Here is a 17875-nt window from a genome sequence, read left to right as displayed (position 1 = left end):
TTTCATTGTAGTTTGGTTGTCTTTTACACCAATCGGGTAGTCTTGGTATTACCACTCACTTCTTCAAATTTCTGATGTACCAGAGCTCTGTGTTCAGTACATGCAACATGTCGTTTAAAAGAAAACATGTATGAATCTAATTAGCTTTTCATTTGCCTTTAAAGTCCTTTTAATTGTGTGAATGTTAGTGCATGTTGCACTTTGCTTTTAAGATATCCCATTATAATATACTGCGCATAACAGCACCTGCACATGGGCTCTTTGGGGTCACAGTTTTGCTACACTACCATGACCGCCTCCGCCGGCGGGTCCTCGAGGTAGAAAGATGCAGCGGCTCTGGAGTTGACCACACTTGAAAGCCCATCAGCTTTCAGGCCGTCATGCAGCAGTGCAACAGCACACTATGATCGTCTTTCCACGCACAAAGCAGCTGCAGCTGCTTTATGCATGGCATTTTAGCAGCCAGAATTAGCTACCACCTCGAAATAATGTGACTAAGAAGAAAACAAAACTATTCCTTTCCTTGCTTTTTTCCTTGCAGCAACACGTTGCATATGTGGAAAGATATATTGATGCCTCCAATAGCGCTTGACTTGTAGAATTAAACTGTAATTTACATTAAGAAATGTCCGGAGACAAGTAAAGAATAAAATCCCAAGCTTTTGGAATTGCGTCGTGGCATCACGGGCGGTTGCATTTAGGATGCATGTAGCGAAAACGAGGGAACGTTGCTTCACATGTGTACATTTGTATTATTCAGTGACTCTACTGCCAAGCAAAATAGCGAGAGAAAAAGTATATATGTTCTTTTATGATCTGCATCTGGCTGTATTTGGTGCAGTTTGGCATTTTTTTATAGATGTGCACAATTAAGATCTCAACGAATACGGAAAGCGTTTGTAAGATATCTTGTTAGCTGCAAACACGTACCCCACGATTGTTGCGGACTTCGAGATTGTTGACCGCAAGGTACGCTTCTCGCGCATGAATATGCTTAATATAGTAAATCGTCAAACTGACGGTGCATTCCCATAAAACCTTTCTTCACCTGTGTCCTTAATTACTTTCCAAAGCCAAAAAAAAAAAAAACGTTTGTGTACGCCACATATGTGCAGTTCAACTGAAGACTCGGCTCATGCCGAGACAAGCAAAAAATTAGGATGCCACATGCCGGGATAGTAGCACATGCCGGGGCAATCTCCGGAAGGAGCATGCTTCCACATGGTGCGAATTACCTCCTAGTGTAACACATGGGGCAGTAATAATAATAATAATTGGTTTTTTGGGGGAAAGGAAATGGCGCAGTATCTGTCTCATATATCGTTGGACACCTGAACCGCGCCCACTGAACCGCGCCGTAAGGGAAGGGATAAAGGAGGGGGTGAAAGAAGAAAGGAAGAATAGGTGCCGTAGTGGAGGGCTCCGGAATAATTTCGACCACCTGGGGATCTTTAGCGTGCACTGACATCGCGCAGCACACGGGCGCCTTACCGTTTTTCCTCCATAAAAACGCAGCCGCGTCGGGTTCGAACCCGGGAACTCTGGATCAGTAGTCGAGCGCCCTAACCACTGAGCCACCGCAGCAGGTACATGGGGCAGTACAAAAAGGCAGATGGGACGATCGCTATATCTTTGCTCCTTAGCGCTCGTTCCGTGTACCGTTTTGTGCTACCGTTGGGTTACGCTAAGGTCTATAATCAGCCTTTTTAACTGTGAGCCAAAAAGCTCTAAAGGAAATGGTGCTAAAATGCTTTCACATAATGTCCGAAACTAATGCTCTTGGCGGCTCCTTTTTATTCCTCCTGCGCATTGGCATTTGTTATGATTTATGTTGCTTTATAATGCTAATGAGGTTCCGTTCACTTTTTTTTCTTTTTTTGTAGTATATTCAGAAGGCAATCTCAGTCCGCGTTGTATCACGTGCACGCATGCGTTCTTGCTTTGCTGTTTTATTTACTATAATTTTTCTTAGGATGTCACATCTTTCACCTTTCTCAGCGTTTCCTTTGTTGCATTCGGCATACAAAACTTGTAGCAAGAGCAAGTAAAGCCCAGGAATGCATTCGGCGCCAAGTATTTAGATGCATGTGTCTGCGGAGGTCGGCAACAGACGAACTCCCTACGATGCACAGTTAGCTCTTTCCAAAACCGTAAGGATGAAATACCCCAGTAATTGCTCCTCTGCCTGTATACTGCAGCATCTGAGCATCACTGTCTGCTTCAAAATCAAATGTGGCTCGAAGTACAAAAATGCACACGCAGCACAGCCGGAGCCTACGACCAGTCAAATCTATGAAACTTTATTTGCCAAACAAGCCGTTGCTCGTAACATTTTAAGGCCTTAAAACGAGATAGTTTGAGCTCTTAGCCGGTTCTCGCATGCCAGCTTGTCCATCCTGTTGTGTAACAATTATATAAATGCCGCTTGGCAAATATCAGAAACAGAGAAGCAGGAAAAGACGTGAAAGAAGAGGCGTTCCGCGGCGACATGCAGTAGGAAGAAGCAGAGGGCAGCACGCGCTGAAGAATAAGAGCAGCCGCCCCGCTCGCGCCACTGTATAATATTCTAGTACACTGTAACTTGGCTGACTGGTTGTATACATGGTTTCGATTTTAAAGAATCTCGCTTGTGCATCTTGTCCCTAAAATGTGAAATGGTGTGCCCATGTGCATACCCTTGTGGCAGTACCACAAGCAGCCAACCGGACGTACCGCTGGATGCTTCTCCGCAGGAAGGAAAATAATGAAGTCAGTGTTGCGGACATCTGCTCCCGAGGAAAGTTAAAGCAAAGAACACATGCAGGCGAGGTGTTTCTCAATTTAGAAGCCTCTTGCTCCAGCTGCCTGGGTGATGCTGATCATGATGGGTTCTGAGACTGAAACGGAATGGTGATAACTGTTTTTGTAAGTAGCAAATGGTAACATATTTATGGTAGTTAAATGTCTTGACCGATAAATTTGTGTGAGAAATTTTTAAGCATGGACTGCCCATGCAGCCACTGCGGACTGTGTACCAGATGTAGACAGTCTATTCAAAATCTGTTTTTCATCCAGAATTGAGTTCTGCAGACTGTCCACTAGGTGTGGACTTCAGAAGTTGTGATACTTATAAAAGGCACTGGGGGGTTCTGTTGCAATGCCTGTTGTTAGGCTTGGACCAACTACCAGTTCAGAACTGAACCAAGGTTAGCCTGCAGAGTGGCCAGTTCAGTGTCCAAGGCACATTGTTTCATCAAGCGCCCCTCATACTTGGTTAACCTGTGTACTATCCTTGTTCACTTTGTCTTTGGAGTCCACGGGCAAAAATTCCTGAACGAATCAGTACAGAATAATGCTGCTCGGTTCCTTGTATAAAATTAGCTCTGTCACAAAATTTCCTCTGAAATTAACACACTGATTTGTTCACCGATGCATAACCAGCAGGTTTCTGAAGGCCTGCACATCTTTGTCAACTGCATGTCTAGTAGAGCCCAACTGAGTGGCTCTTCATGTCACTTGTGTAGCAGCAGCCATGTGGCAACTGAAGCAGTAGAGTAAGTAAGAATTGAAAGGCCTTTAAGGAGTTTCGACACCAAATTTTTGGTTGCTTGTTTTCTTCTTTGTAATGATGCACAAGACATTATAAATATACATAGGTCATCATCATCATCACGAGCCCGACTATGCCCACTGCAGAGCAAAGGCCTCTCCCATGTCTCTCCAATTAACCCTGTCCTTTGCCAGCTGCCGCCACCGTATCTCCGCAGATTTCTTAATGTCATCCTCCTACCTAAGTTTCTGCCACCCCATGCTTGCCTTCTCTTGGAAGTCACCTCTGGCCACTTAATAATTTGTAATCGAAATTTTTTTCTCACCTGTTTTGGTTTCAACAGCTGAGCAGCGGCCACGAAGTCAAACGTGAGTATAGGTTACATGAGGCATGAAAAAAAAACAACTATATAACTGCTGCTTGGGCGTTTTGGTTCACCATAACACTAAAGCCAGCCTGCCTCATGAGGCGGAATCACGAGTGAAAAGACAGTGGCTATATTGCAGTTTTCTTCATGCCTCCTGTGACACATGCTAACCTTGGACATAACAGCCATTACTTTACGGTTGAATCCGAAACAGGTGAGAGAAGAAAAGCAATCATAAATTATTTAGTGGCCGTAGGCAGATACCACGTTGTGATCTGTGTGTAGTAATGTCTCGTGCTTCATTACAAAGCAGAAACACGCAGTCTAAATTTGGTGTCTGTACTGCTTTCAAAACATTGGTGCAACATAGGTTATGAAGCTGGAAGTTGCTCATGGTTCTTGTTGCCACAGTTGTATGCATATCAGTTTGTATTCTCTGGAACTCGTAACTAAAACGCCCTTTATACAGAGACTGACCGTTTTTCAAAGAGGCCTCTTGGATGCCTGAGCATGCACTGGGCCTCACAGGCATAGTGCCTGGAGGAGAGCTTGTTTTGCCAGTGCATGTGAAATAGGTGCAGCAGATGTACCTCTAATTTTGGATAGGCCTTGGGCAATTTAAAGAGTCATGTGTTCAAGTGTGGAAAATTGTGCAGGACTGAAGAAGTGGAAGAGAGTGCAGCCGAGGGTACAGAAGCCCAGAACGGTGCTACCGAGGCCAAGACAGAAGAGCCAGCGACAGCGGTCCTGCGAGGGCAGGGCAAGGAGTCTGCCATGGAGGCGGAGTTGCGGGCAGCCAAGGAGCGAGCCGCCATACCACTGGATGTGCGCATGCAGCGTTTTAGAGACATGCTGGTTGAGAAGGAGGTGGGTTCCTGACTTGTGTAGTACTTCAGCACGCATATTCAGCCATTCTTTGAAAGCTAGTTTTGATTACAGCTGAGGAGAATTTCAACCAACATTTCAAAGTAATACCCGTGTTAACCGCACAAGTGAGGTGGACTTATGAGGAGTGTTCTTCTGCAGCTCAAATGACAGTTTAAGCTACACTCGTGCGCTGTGCGATGTCAGTGCACGTTAAAGAATCCCAGGTGGTCGAAATTTCCGGAGCCCTCCACTACGGCGTCCCTCGTAGCCTGAGTCGCTTTGGGATGTTAAGAAGAAGAAGAAGAAGACTTTATTTCCACCATGTGCAGTACACAGATGGAGGACGACGGAAAAAAGCCGTCAATAGGCGGCTTGACGAGTCCGTCGCCCCACTTAATGAGCAGCGTTTGGTCAACAGCAATCAATTCATACAGTCAAACAAAATAAAATGAAAACACTTGATCAGTGCAGAACAGAAGCAAAACAGAGTGGTCCAAAAAATGAAATCCCAGGATAAGTAAAATCAGTTATTCATCCTCAGTAAACATAGAGCGAAGCTTAGCAGCGGAGCAAATAAATAAATCAAAGTTAGTAGACAGATAATGGTTTAACAGTGATGGTAAAGAATAACATAGGCGTTCCATGCCAGAGTTCAAACGGGGTGCAACGATTTTCCAACATTCTCCATGTCTTGTAGCATAATATTGTTCATTCTTTTCTAAATATGCCAGAGTACCAAGGTTATGTATGTTATATCTTACTTCATATTTAAATCTAGTACTCAGACGGTAGAGATATAGTTTATGAGCCGTAATGACATGCGCTCTATGAAAAAAACCTGCAGTTGTTGCATTATAACCGGCGTTGTACACATGACGTAGGTATCGCTTCTGCATGACATAAATTTTTTGTAGGTTAGAGAATGTAGTTGTACCCCAGACAAGTTGTAAATAGTTAACATGTGAATAAAAGAGTGAATTATAAACCAATAGTTTAAGTTTTATAGAAAGAATGTATCTGAGACGACCAATTACTCCAGTTATCCGAGCTAAATTTGTCACTAGTAAGTTCACATGAGTTTCCCAGGACATGTGAGCAGTAAATGTCACACCAAGGCTTTTGAAATGGTCAACAATGTCAACAGGACGAGAGTTGAAAATAATATCGGCATGAGGAAGGAGTGGCTTATTCTTTGCCCGAAAGATAACGGCTTTTGTTTTATTTGTGTTAATTGTCATAGAATTATAGGACGACCATTGTTGTAGTTGAACTATTGTGTCATTGCAACTAGAGGTAAGTTGATCGATATTATTACCAGAGAAAAATATGCTAGTATCGTCTGCGTATATGATAAATTTGGCATCCTGGTTAATATTAACAATGTCATTTATATAAAGGTTAAAGAGCAAAGGCCCCAATATGCTACCTTGTGGGACACCACAAGCCAGTGGTAGGACTTGTGATCGAGAGTTATTAATTTGGACTACTTGTCGCCGGTGGGACAAATATGACCGTAGTAAATGTAACGCACATCCACGTACACCATAAATATCCAACTTATTCAATAAAACTTCATGATTGACCAAGTCAAAAGCCTTGGAGAAGTCAACAAATAAGCCAACCACGATTTTCTTGTTCTCAAATTGTGTTAAAATATATTCTTTTTGGTGAAGCAAGGCTAATTCAGTTGACATATTCTTCCGGAAACCAAATTGGTAAGGTGTTAATACATTGGAGGTTTCGATGAAATTCAAAACCCTGCAATGAATTATTTTCTCGAAAACCTTTGAAAAAATCGGCAATATAGATACAGGCCGATAATTGCCCAATTCGTTTCGATTCTCCTTTTTAAAGAGCACTACTACTTTGGCAACCTGCAACTTTACTGGGAATATAGACGTAGTTAAACACATATTAAAAATATTCGTAAGAACTGGTGCAATTACATCTGCGACGTATTTGACGGGTTTTATTTGAATTTCATCGATATCCCTACTGCTGCTGTTGTTTAAACTTCTAATTGTTGAAATCACTTCCTGCACTGTGACTGGCTGTAAAAATAAAGTTCTATCATTCCTCCTGTTCATATATTGACATGCGTTGTGGGAACTACCTGGTGTACTCATATTTGTGAAAAAAGTGTTGAAAGCATCAGCCAATTCCGCCCCTTGCAAGTCCTTGCCCTTAATAGTAAGTTTGGACATGCAGCTCCTGCTATTACCACGGCGTAGTAACATATTTAGTTTGTCCCAAAGCAGTGCGCTCTGTGCATTTTTGACATCCACAAAAGATGAGAAGTAATCTTTGCGCGCAATGCACAATTTCTTGGTTAGTTTGTTTCGATATTGTTTGAAAATCGTCAATTCATTAAGATTACACGTGCGAAGAAATTTTCTGAACAGTCTGTCTTTTGTTCTCATTTGATGGTAGAGCTCGTATGTTACCCATGGTTTCCGAATTTTCCTATTTCTTTGGCGCTTTTTTACAGGAAAGTGAACTTGGTAAAAACCTTTAAATATATCTAAAAATGCATCATAAGCATTGTCAGCATCGACCAAAGTCAGGACCTTTCGCCAGTCTACTTGAATCAATTCTTTTCTGAATGCATCGAGAGCCGCGTCAGTTACTGGCTGGTAAAGGTTTTCAGCAGGCGGATGTTTAGGAATGCTGGCAACATCTAGGCAAAAAAACACCGGAAGATGATCACTAATAGAACATGCTAATGCACCAGCTTTTACATCCGATAATACAAAATTTGTTATGAAGACATCCAATACTGACTGGCAATTAGTTGTTATTCTTGTTGGATTATTTATAACATTGTTAAACCCATTTGACAGCAAAATATTGGTAAAATTGGTACAAACAGGAGTATCAATACCCATATCAATGTTGTAATCACCTGCAGCTACCAACATGCACCTGCTTTCCACAACAAACGAAAGAAAGCTTTCATAAAATTCAAGAAATGTTGGAACATGCCCATTTGGCGGCCGATAACAAACCGAATACAGTACTTTATCCGCAAATAAAGATAAAACTTCGTAATCGGGAGTTACAATACTGAAAGCGTCTACTAGTTCGCAGTCCATTTGTTCTAAAGTTAGAACTGCAACACCACCACCGCGACCACAAGGTCGGTTGAGATAATGTGTATTATAGCCTTCCATTCTAAAAACATCACTCTCATTTTTGCTCCATGTTTCACTGAACATGACAACTGAAAAATTGAAAGAAAATTGGCTAAAGAATTCATCTAACAGAAGTGCTTTGTTTCGGACAGATCTGGCGTTTAAATGCACAGATTTTAACGCATGACGTCCCAAATGAGATACCACATTGTTCAAGTCATCTGGTGAATAGAAATCGTGTTCATCCATCTCTAGCTTCTCTGTTCAAGAATGATACTGGCTGGGCGCATCATTTGGGCAGAAGGCGGTCGAGGTCATCACGGCTTCTAACGTGAATTGCGTTTGCACCATCAGACATTCTCAAAAGAACCTTTCCATGCATATGCCACACGTATTTAAAACCAGCTTCTTTGGCCCAGTTCTTTGTAGCTTGTAGCAGGTCTCTGTTGTGACGAGTCAAGTTTTCCTGGATGAAGATGCGTGGATGGCTATCATTTAGCTTGCTCTTTTTACTTAACCAAGATTCCCTTGTCGACTGCCTTGTGAAACGGACGATTATTCCGGGAATTTTGTCTTTCTGTGCGGGTAGCCTGTGTACCGAGGCAATGTCATGCTCGACCAAATGTGGCGTTTCCAGCTGGTCTGCAACTCCGTTTAGCACATTATGCAAGTTTTCACCTTGCACGAGAGGCACCCCATGGATTTCTAAATTAAGCTGCCTATTTCGGAATTCAAGTTCGTTCACTTCCCGCCGAAGCTGAGCCTGAGCAGATTGGTTCTCATCCTCCTTCGTCTCCAGTTCCTGTACCTGCTTTCTAAGTACCTTAATTTCATTTTCCTGCACGAAAATAGTTTTTTTCAGTTCCTCAAAAATGGCAGACATGTGCGTAACAGACTCCTCCATAGTTTCTACTCGAGCGGCGAGGGAAGGTAGGCATTCTAGCTTTAGATTAATAGATCCAAGGATAGCTTTTATATCCATGTCAGTCTTGTTTTCATCAGTGTTGCTACCACCTTGTACCGAGCTCCGTCAATTTTGGCATCGCCATGTTTTCTTTGCAGCTTCGGATTTTCCTTTGAATGACTTTTCAGCTATTCCCGCACATTTTCCAAAATGGTATTCGTGCACACACTCAGAACAAGCTACACGCCCCTCATTTTCATGGAATGCTCCATCACAAGTGAAGCAGACATGGGACATTGTTTCCACTACAGCAGAAAACCACAATAGGCCCGGCAATACAGCAAAGTATACAAGTCTTTGGCAGCGACAGCAGCACAAGCACCACTACGCGTACATTAAATAGGGAAACAAACTAACCTGCACAGTTGAAATAGCAGATCAAGAGATGTTCGCTGGATGCTGCCGTCGCTGCCAAATGACTGCCTCCCCGTGTGCTCTTGATTTATCCGTCAGGCGCACAAGCGCAGTAGGGGCGTGCGGCGGTGATTGCTCCGGTGATCACGGCGGTGACGGTGTACGCGGCAGGGGCCTGGGCGTCACACAGCTCTCGGGAGCACTGTGCAGTGCGAGCGGTAGAAAAAGCCAGGCAAATCTGCAATGTCCGATGGATCCATCACCGGGCAGCGCTTGACAATCCGGGAAATGCCAGTCGTATCTGCACAGTTGAAATAGCAGATCAAGAGATGTTCGCTGGATGCTGCCGTCGCTGCCAAAAAAAAAAAAATCCCGATAAATCAATCAATTAGACTTTAAGCTACACCTACTAAACAAAGATGGAGAGGTCACCTATAGTGACAAAAACTGCGACAGACGATGGACAGGACTTTTAAAAAAGTAGATGAAAAAGCAAAAATTTCTGAAAATTGACTGTTTGATATGGTAAGACATATAAAAAAAAGTCTTTTTTTTAAACAAGATGAAGTTTTCATGTTGATGTTTGCAAGAGAGAATTTGTCAGTGCCTGCTGCCACGGACCCAAAGCAGACTGGAACATCGACAACAGGGTTGGCAGAAGCAGTAGCAGTTCCTTTGAAAAGGTACCGGTGCTCGTGAGGAAAATTGGTCCCGAGGATCGCAGACCGCCCAGCGCTTCCGGTAGCCTACCTTGAGCCACAGCCTGTCTACCGGCCATGCTTAATTGCACGGGCGATGCCTTGATCAAGTGGCTGTAAAATCGCTGTTGCGTTCGGTGGCAGGAAGCAAGGCTTAATGCTTTGGAGCAGCAGTGGGCTGGACAGTTATCCAGGAGGAGGAAAATCTTGTGCCTGCTTGTTGCAAGCTCCTCGAAAGGACTTGCCTCTGTTCTGTTTCGTAGTCACCTTGCAGGATGAAGCACCGGACAGCAAGCGCCCAGCAACGCAGGCATAGCTGTAGTCATGAGTGCAGAACAGCAGCACGACACAAGCAAGGAAAGTGTGGAGAAAATAGGAGCGCTGCTAAGCGAGGCTGGCCGACTGCACTGATTCTAAAGGGGCACTCCCGCTCCTCCTGTATTTCATGGGGTTTACTGAAGCGTGGCCGGGCAGCATTTGAGACTACCCGGATCTGGTGCAGCAGCGTGTTGGTGGACGTATCATGACCAATCGGGGGCACTCGGGAGTTCGATACATCCAATGTGAAGTTTGTTATAAAAATACATTTTGCATGCATAATGCTAGAACTTCCGCGTGTTCGAAATAAAGCATAATTCACTCTATTCATTATATTCAGGTTTGACTGTATTGCCAATAACAGTCAGTAAAATGTTTTCATTCCAAAAAATTAGGCACGTTTCAGTAGTAATTTTTCAGTTTGAAGTGAATACGAAGCAAATAGTTTTGTTGGAACAGTTCCAAAGCAAACTGAGTATTTTGTAATCGAAGCAAATAGCATGGAACTGGAAATACAGTACTAGTGAAGAAAGCGGCATTTCGTTCGAGCTCAGTAGCATACACCAAAAGAAAAATTTTCAGAATTACAGTATATACTCGCATAATGAACCCACCCCGCAGTTTTGCCCTGAGAATTAACTTTTTCTTCAAACCCCCAGCGTTCACAGAACTTGGCAGCATGCCAAGATGCTGCGCGCGGCGCCGATAACGTCACTGCTGGCTTGTTTTATCATTTGACAAGAGCTCCTGTGGAGGGGGAGGGGGGGGGGGGCAGAGCGCTTGCTCCAGCATGGGAGAGGGCCAGAGGAACGTAGCACTTAAAACCAATACCCTACAAAACATCCTCTACACTGCAATGCTATGAAGGAAGCAGGACCTTCAGACCCCCAAGCGATTTGGCAAACTCGAGATCGGGAGTGAAAATGCCTAACCCCTCACCGTCCGGCGTATTTTTTTTTTTTCACCCTCACGTAAACAATGCGCATCTGACCTTGAGGGCCGGTGTTCAGTATCTCACTGCGATTTGATTATCACATTGTGTTGATACAGCAAACACCTTTCGAAGTGAACGATGCTAAACACCGGCGACATGAACACATCTGACCGCGCGCTTTTGTTGACGGATGGACGCATGATATGAAATTTCGACTCTTCCCCCGAAAAAAAAAAAAACGAAACTTTTTTCCTGCGTAACGACCCCTCCCCCCAGATCGATATCAACTTTTCTGGAAAAAAGTGGGTTCATTGTGTGAGTATATATGGTGCTAAGGCAACTGAATTAAATAATTAAAGAAAATGAAAATAAATGCTTTTAAACTATTTGGGAAGTGTTGAAATAGCAGGCGCTTATTTCCAAATAGCGCCTTCAAGAATCCTGCGTGGGGAATCGTAACAAAGTAACATGCATCCCAAGAGCAGGTTCGAAAGCCTGCTTAGCCCCAACATTTCTGTAAGAAAAAAAAAACCATTACATAGCAACTGTGTACATTGCAGACCTGGCGTGTTGCAGCTCCAGTTTCGTGATGATCTTATGCCTCGTTTTTTTCGGTTGAGGTGGTTAGCGTGTTCAGTATTCTGTATCAGTTGGCAGCTCTCAATGAGCAGTAAAAATGTGACAGTCGCTTCGTCACGGGATGCTCTCTTTCCAATTTCACTCATAGTAAGCAAAACAAGAGAACAAAGCAGTCACTCACCCATGCGAACCCGCCGCAGTGGCTCAGTGGTTATGGCGCTTCGGTGCTGACCCGAAAGGTGCAGGTTCAGCCCTGACCACGGCGGTCGAATTTGAATGGAGGCGAAGTTCTAGAGGCCCGTGTAATGTTAGTGCACGTTAAAGAACCCCAGGTGGTCAAAATTTTCGCAGCCCTTAAGGGGGGACGCGGGTCTTGAAATCGCGAACTATGGTCAAAAAAGGCAGTTTTCAAAAGTTGCGATCCTGAAGTCTAATGCCCCAACTATGCCTCTACAAAATATTATAGCTGAATTCCAACTCAAAGTATGAAGAAAAAACGGCAATTTAGAAACGTCGGTGAGCCGAAATTGAACGCCAAGCGCGAAGGTTTGCCCCATTTTCAAGCTGCCGTAGCTCCGCGTGACGCAAACCCATCGGCGTCATCTTGGTCTCGTTTGAAAGCTGGTTTCCCGCTCTCCAATTTGGCGCCTCTCCGCACAGTGAAGCTATCAGCACCCGTTCGCAAGGGGGGGAGCGTCGCGAGACAGCCGCCGATTCGGTAAAACGGGCTCCTCCTCGAGGCGCAGCCCTCTGATTGGCCGTGACACATGCTTTGCCCCACCCCACGCGGCCGCGTTGTCCGGCTCCTTCCCGTCGTCTGCTATCGCCTGCACGCCCGTCATTTTTCGCGCTTCTCTTTGTTTCCTATATTTTTCGTTCTGCCTCTCCTTATCGTTATTGTAGATATTTTGGGTATTGAATCGCTTCTTTTAGCCTCGAATTTCGTGCTTTTGCGTGTATTTGCCTGCCTGGTGTCTTTGTTCCGTGTCTCACGATGGCCCGAGACGCGCGCTTGAAAGCAATCACGCGAAAAGCAGTCGGCAAAAAGAGACGCGCATGGAATAAGTAGAGCGCTGCATCGTCGAGAACTGCAGCTTCGGTGATGCCGCAAGCTGCTGTACCCTCGGTGGATGCGGCTGGACTGAGCTCGCCAACAACAGCTTCGCCGATGGACGCGGCTGAACAGACCCTGTTGACGCCAGCATCGCCGGTGGACGCGGCTGGACAATGCTGATCGGCGTCAACTTCGGTGTTACCGCAAGTCTCTGCAGTGCCTGTGGATGTGCCTGGACTAAGCCCGTCGAAAATGTCGACTTTTGATACGCTGCAAGTCGCTTCGCATTCCGTGTTGTCGGAAGCGGCCGAGCCGGCTGACCTAAGCCTAACAGCGACTTCGGCGTTTCCGCACGCCGCTTCGGTGCCGACGGACACGGCTGAACCGAGCTCGCGTGCTCAACGCTTCGACACGCACGCGCAGCGCGGACCTTGGCAGCGCGCCAGGCCGCTGCCGTGAGGAGAGCTCCTGCGGAAGGGGGGGGGGGGGGGGGGCAGAGCGTTAAGACGTTGTGCGCTCTAAGCTGAAGCTTGAACATTCGCATTAGACACTCCTCACTGTCCTGTTTTTAACCTCGCAAGAAGTAGTTTCTCGCTTCAACCAAGGAATGGCAGCAACCAGCAGAGCTGTTGCAGCACAGCTTGGTTACAGGCCTGGGAGCTACCTCATTGGTAGGAGCCTTGAAAAAGATAAACAGAGGCTGTGCAGGTCTGATAAGGGTCACACAAATGCTGAAAAGGTGAAGAAGAGGATGGCCAAGAAGCACAAGCCTGACAGCACCCAGGACTACTGCCCAGGACTTTTGTGAATGTGTGGCAGATTCAAAGAAAATAGCAAGTGATTTTCTGAGCTTTTTTTTTTGTCAAGTGCCAATGCAATACAGAGGTTCTTGCAGTCTTTACATGAACAGATTTCTGTAAATTTGGTGTTATTGTGTTCAGTGATGAATGGACTGCATGCTAAAGCATTAAATTTTTCCATATGACCAGTAAACAAAAATGGCAGAGTAAGCAAAACTTCGAATGCAATTTTCTCAGCTTTGCTTTTTCGATCAAATGTCTTTGCCTTACGGAAATTTTCATAATGTTTGCATCGACTGATTTTATTGAAGTACGTATCATTTTTTTCAGCTACACCTCAGCTACATCCTAAAGCTTTCCAGTTTTCATTAAATCCAATAGACTAGCAATTAGGTCAGATGTAAGATAATTACTCCCTCATATTTTTTTCTGCTTTGTTATTCATTCATGACCTATGTGATGACTTTTTAAAAATTTCTTTAGCTTTAGGATGTGCAATGGGCCCTTACAAATGACAGCATTACTTTAAAACTAGTTTTTTTAATTAAGAAATCACCATAATGGCCCGTAAGAAAAGACCTAAGTGCCATAAATCATTTTGCCATATCTTCATTTCTAGATGAGATATATAAAATCTGCCTGTCTAAATCATTGATCATGCTTTGCAATTCATCTCTTGAGTGACTCAGCAAGGCAATGTCATCAGTGAATCGCAGATTATTTAGGTATTCTCCATTAACTCTTACCCCCAACTGTTCCTAATTCAGGCCTCGGAATACATCCTGTAAACAGGCGGTGAAGAGCATTGGCGTGATCGTGTCTCCTTGCCTGACACCCTTCATTATTGGAATTTTATTGCTGATTTTATAGAGGAGTATCTTCCAGTATTTTGTCATAGGCTCTTTTCTACACCCTGATTCCGCAATGCCTGTATGACTGCTGAGGTTTCCACTGAGTCGAATGCTTTCTCGTAATCAGTGAAGGCTATATATAGGGGTTGGTTATATTCTGCGCATTTCTCTATCACCTGATTGATAGTGTGAATATGATCTATTGTGGAATATCCTTGTGGAATGACAGGCCAGTACCGATCAATAATAATAATAATTGGTTTTTGGGGGAAGGAAATGGCGCAGTATCTGTCTCATATATCATTGGACACCTGAACCACGCCGTAAGGGAAGGGATAAAGGAGGGAGTGAAAGAAGAAAGGAAGAAAGAGGTGCCGTAGTGGAGGGATGCGGAATAATTTCGACCACCTGGGGATCTTTAATGCGCACTGATATCGCACAGCACACGGGCGCCTTAGTGTTTTGCCTCCATAATAATGCAGCCGCCGCGGTCGGGTTCGAACCCGGGAACTCCGAATCAGTAGCTGAGTGCCCTAACCACTGAGCCACCGTGGCGGGTCCAGTACCGATCAACAATCCCGGTCTGGTGCCAAATACGCGTACTGAATAAGGCGCTGCTTTTTTCCGTGCGGTCCGCGATCCGGTAGCGGGGAAGTCTGTGCCATCCGCTGAAGGTCACTCAAAGTAGTGACATTTCGGGGCATCCCCGATCCAGTCTGTTTGTCTGAACCCACCTTTACATATTCTAGCATAGTGCAAGGTTTGAGCACTGAGCCGAAAGCGGTCTGGTCTGCTGTTGCTGTGCTCTCACTCAGAGAATTTTAAGAACATTGACTGTACAGGCACTATATAGACAGCTGCAGTACAGGCACAAGGACTGTATTGCACCCTCTCAACTAATGACAGTAGTAGATGCATGCACTGACAAGGATTGGCGAGTGCAGGCTGGTGTGGCGAGACAACTCTGGCGCGAATCACCAGTGAGCGGTAACCTGTTTGTGTGCTCGAACCTTCCGCATGGGCGGATCATGAGGCTTTCAGCTCGTGATGGTAGGGATCAGCCAGACAAGGCATGAGTCCATCAGCAAAGCCTCGGGGACAGTGAAAAATGGTTGCTCACATACCTTGTTGCTTGCGTCAAGCCCCGTGTCCCGCACTCGTTGCTGGCATGCTGGGGAGTAGGAGGCTGTGTCACAAGCACGTTGTATCGTAAAAGTGCCTGTTGCGGAGCAGGTTAGCTTTGACACCCCAGTAGTGTGCACTCGGTGAAGCATTTGATGCAGCTGCTGTTATGTTGGTTTTGTCCCCAAAGCAGATGACAGTTGGCCACTTTTCACTGATTCATTTTACTGGGATGAAGATGTTTTTTTAGAGCAAGTTTTGGGGGTTTCTTGTGACGAGCTCACCTCCGCTGCTTGTGTGTTCTGTGGGCTTAACTAAGTGTGTGAAATGGGTGCAGGTGTCTGCATTCTCCACTTGGGAGAAGGAGCTGCACAAGATTGTGTTTGACAGCCGGTACCTCCTGCTGACGTCCAAGGAACGCAAACAGGTATTTGAGAAGTACGTCAAGGAGCGGGCCGAGGAGGAGCGCAGGGAGAAGCGGAACAAGATGCGTGAGCGCAAGGACCACTTCCAGCAACTGCTTGAATCAGCTGCTCTAAACAGCAAGTGAGTGGTTTGTTTTGTTTTGCGGTATTGGTGCAGAGTAACTTGCGGTGAAGTGCTGATTCTGCCACACACTGCTACATTACAAGTACAGTAATGGATGAAAGTTAATGGGAAGCGGATTTGCAGAAAACAATTTATTCCTGCATTGCCTCGCTAGCCACTCAGTTGGTATTAGTTCCAGTGAAATAAACCACGCGTGCCCCATCGTGCGTGTATGCTTTTAGTTGACCTTGCTTAGAACTAATTTTTTTCCGTGAACCTGCATCCTGCAAAGTTTTGTCTTTGACTGTACAACCTGCACCAAGTCTGACCCAAAACTCCGCATGTAATACAGTAAACATCGTCATGTCTTTTGTTTCCTTGGTGTTGCAGTCAGTAAACCTAACCTTGCCTTGAATCCTTTTTTTCTGAGATATGCAGCATTCACGTTAATGGGGACAGAGAAAAATGTGGAAGCTCCTCATCCCCCTCGTAAATCATACCGCTGTTCAAGCTGCTATATGATATGCTTTACATATAAGCTGGAGCAACTCTATACTGTGTACTGAAAAATTGTGCAAAAAATTTGGTCAGTGTCAGCATATAAACATTGGGTTTGGCTCTTTTCGATGTGAAACTCTGATCCAGTTTACCTACAAAAACTTTTATTTCTACAAGATTAATTCAAGCTCTGAATATGAAACAATGCTGAGATATGATTATGCTGTGAATTTAGCAGAATAACAATTAGAACATTCATTGTGGTCAATCGGGGGCACCACTGTGCTTTACCAAGGCAATCAGGAAAATGTGAATAGCAGGCTTCTGTTGCAAAGCACTGACGTGACACCCTTCTTTTCTTATGTTCTCACTTCAGCAGTGGAAAAGTAAACTACGTAAAAGATACAGGGCCTAGAATTTATTCTTCTTCACTAAGAATCCCTAATTCATGATTAGTAGCGAAATGGTTGACGCAGACAACACACAAAATGACGAGGCAACCGCTAGTACTGTCACTTCGTGTCTGCCACCTAACTAGAATAATGAATTTAGAAAGCCAATACCAACTAGCCAAACTAAGCAGTTTGAATTAAAGTTCAGTGTAGCAGAGGCACATCCCTGCTTCCTTGGCAATAGGTCTAATGGTCCTTTCATTATTGTCTTTTAGGTTCATATAACGTAATTCTTGGAACTTGCGAATAGTGAATTTTCAGTTCGAAGCAAATATGAAGCGAATAGTTATCTCGTTCAGATAGTTTCGAAGCGAAGCGAATATTTACAAATCTACGTGAATAGTTTGCACCTGGAAATGTAGTAACAAAAAAAAAAAGGCAGTTTGTTAAAACTGGCTATCATATGCCAAAATAGATGGTTTGTGGAATTCACTAAGGTGACTGAAATAAAAATAAATGCTTTCAAACTTGCATTAGACATTGTTCAAACAGCGGTAGGCCAAAGTGCAGTAAGTATCATAGTCTCAAGCTCTTACTATATGATTCTTAGCGTGCTGCTGATTTTAAGTATAAAAGTTGCTGACAAATTTTTCGAACACTATTCATACCTGTGCAGCACCGAGTCACGCATTTGACAGAGTTCAGTGTACAGCCATGGCTGAAATTTCAGACTCGTCCCATCTGATGCTGCAGTGTCTGGGGAGAACCCTGATTAAAACAAATTAATAAACTTTTTAATCACTGCAGCTAGCATGCATGTTCTTAGAGTGGATGCACTCCTACACAATTCCATTCGGTAGAATTCTTCTAATGTACATATTCTGAAATA

The 17875-nt window shown here is 44.4% G+C and overlaps 1 protein-coding gene and 1 long non-coding RNA gene across 2 annotated transcripts in view; one reads left to right on the top strand and one right to left on the bottom strand.

Moving 5' to 3' along the window:
- LOC144110273 (uncharacterized) overlaps positions 1 to 17875 on the bottom strand; it is a 114423-nt gene that overhangs the window by 5148 nt on the left and 91400 nt on the right. Inside the window, exon 2 of the long non-coding RNA XR_013309784.1 lies at positions 9216 to 9513. This is a non-coding gene — a long non-coding RNA (uncharacterized LOC144110273). The remainder of the gene's footprint in view (positions 1 to 9215; positions 9514 to 17875) is intronic.
- Positions 1 to 17875, top strand: part of LOC144110263 (transcription elongation regulator 1-like) — a 151089-nt gene that overhangs the window by 84459 nt on the left and 48755 nt on the right. The window contains 2 exon segments of the mRNA XM_077643107.1: positions 4553 to 4763; positions 15906 to 16114. Of these exon segments, the coding sequence (XP_077499233.1) occupies positions 4553 to 4763; positions 15906 to 16114 (420 nt within the window).

This window comes from Amblyomma americanum, chromosome 1, assembly GCF_052857255.1.
Source record: "Amblyomma americanum isolate KBUSLIRL-KWMA chromosome 1, ASM5285725v1, whole genome shotgun sequence".
NCBI lineage: Eukaryota > Metazoa > Arthropoda > Arachnida > Ixodida > Ixodidae > Amblyomma > Amblyomma americanum.
Note: the sequence above shows the minus strand (reverse complement) of the source record. Positions and strands in the feature narration are given on the sequence as shown.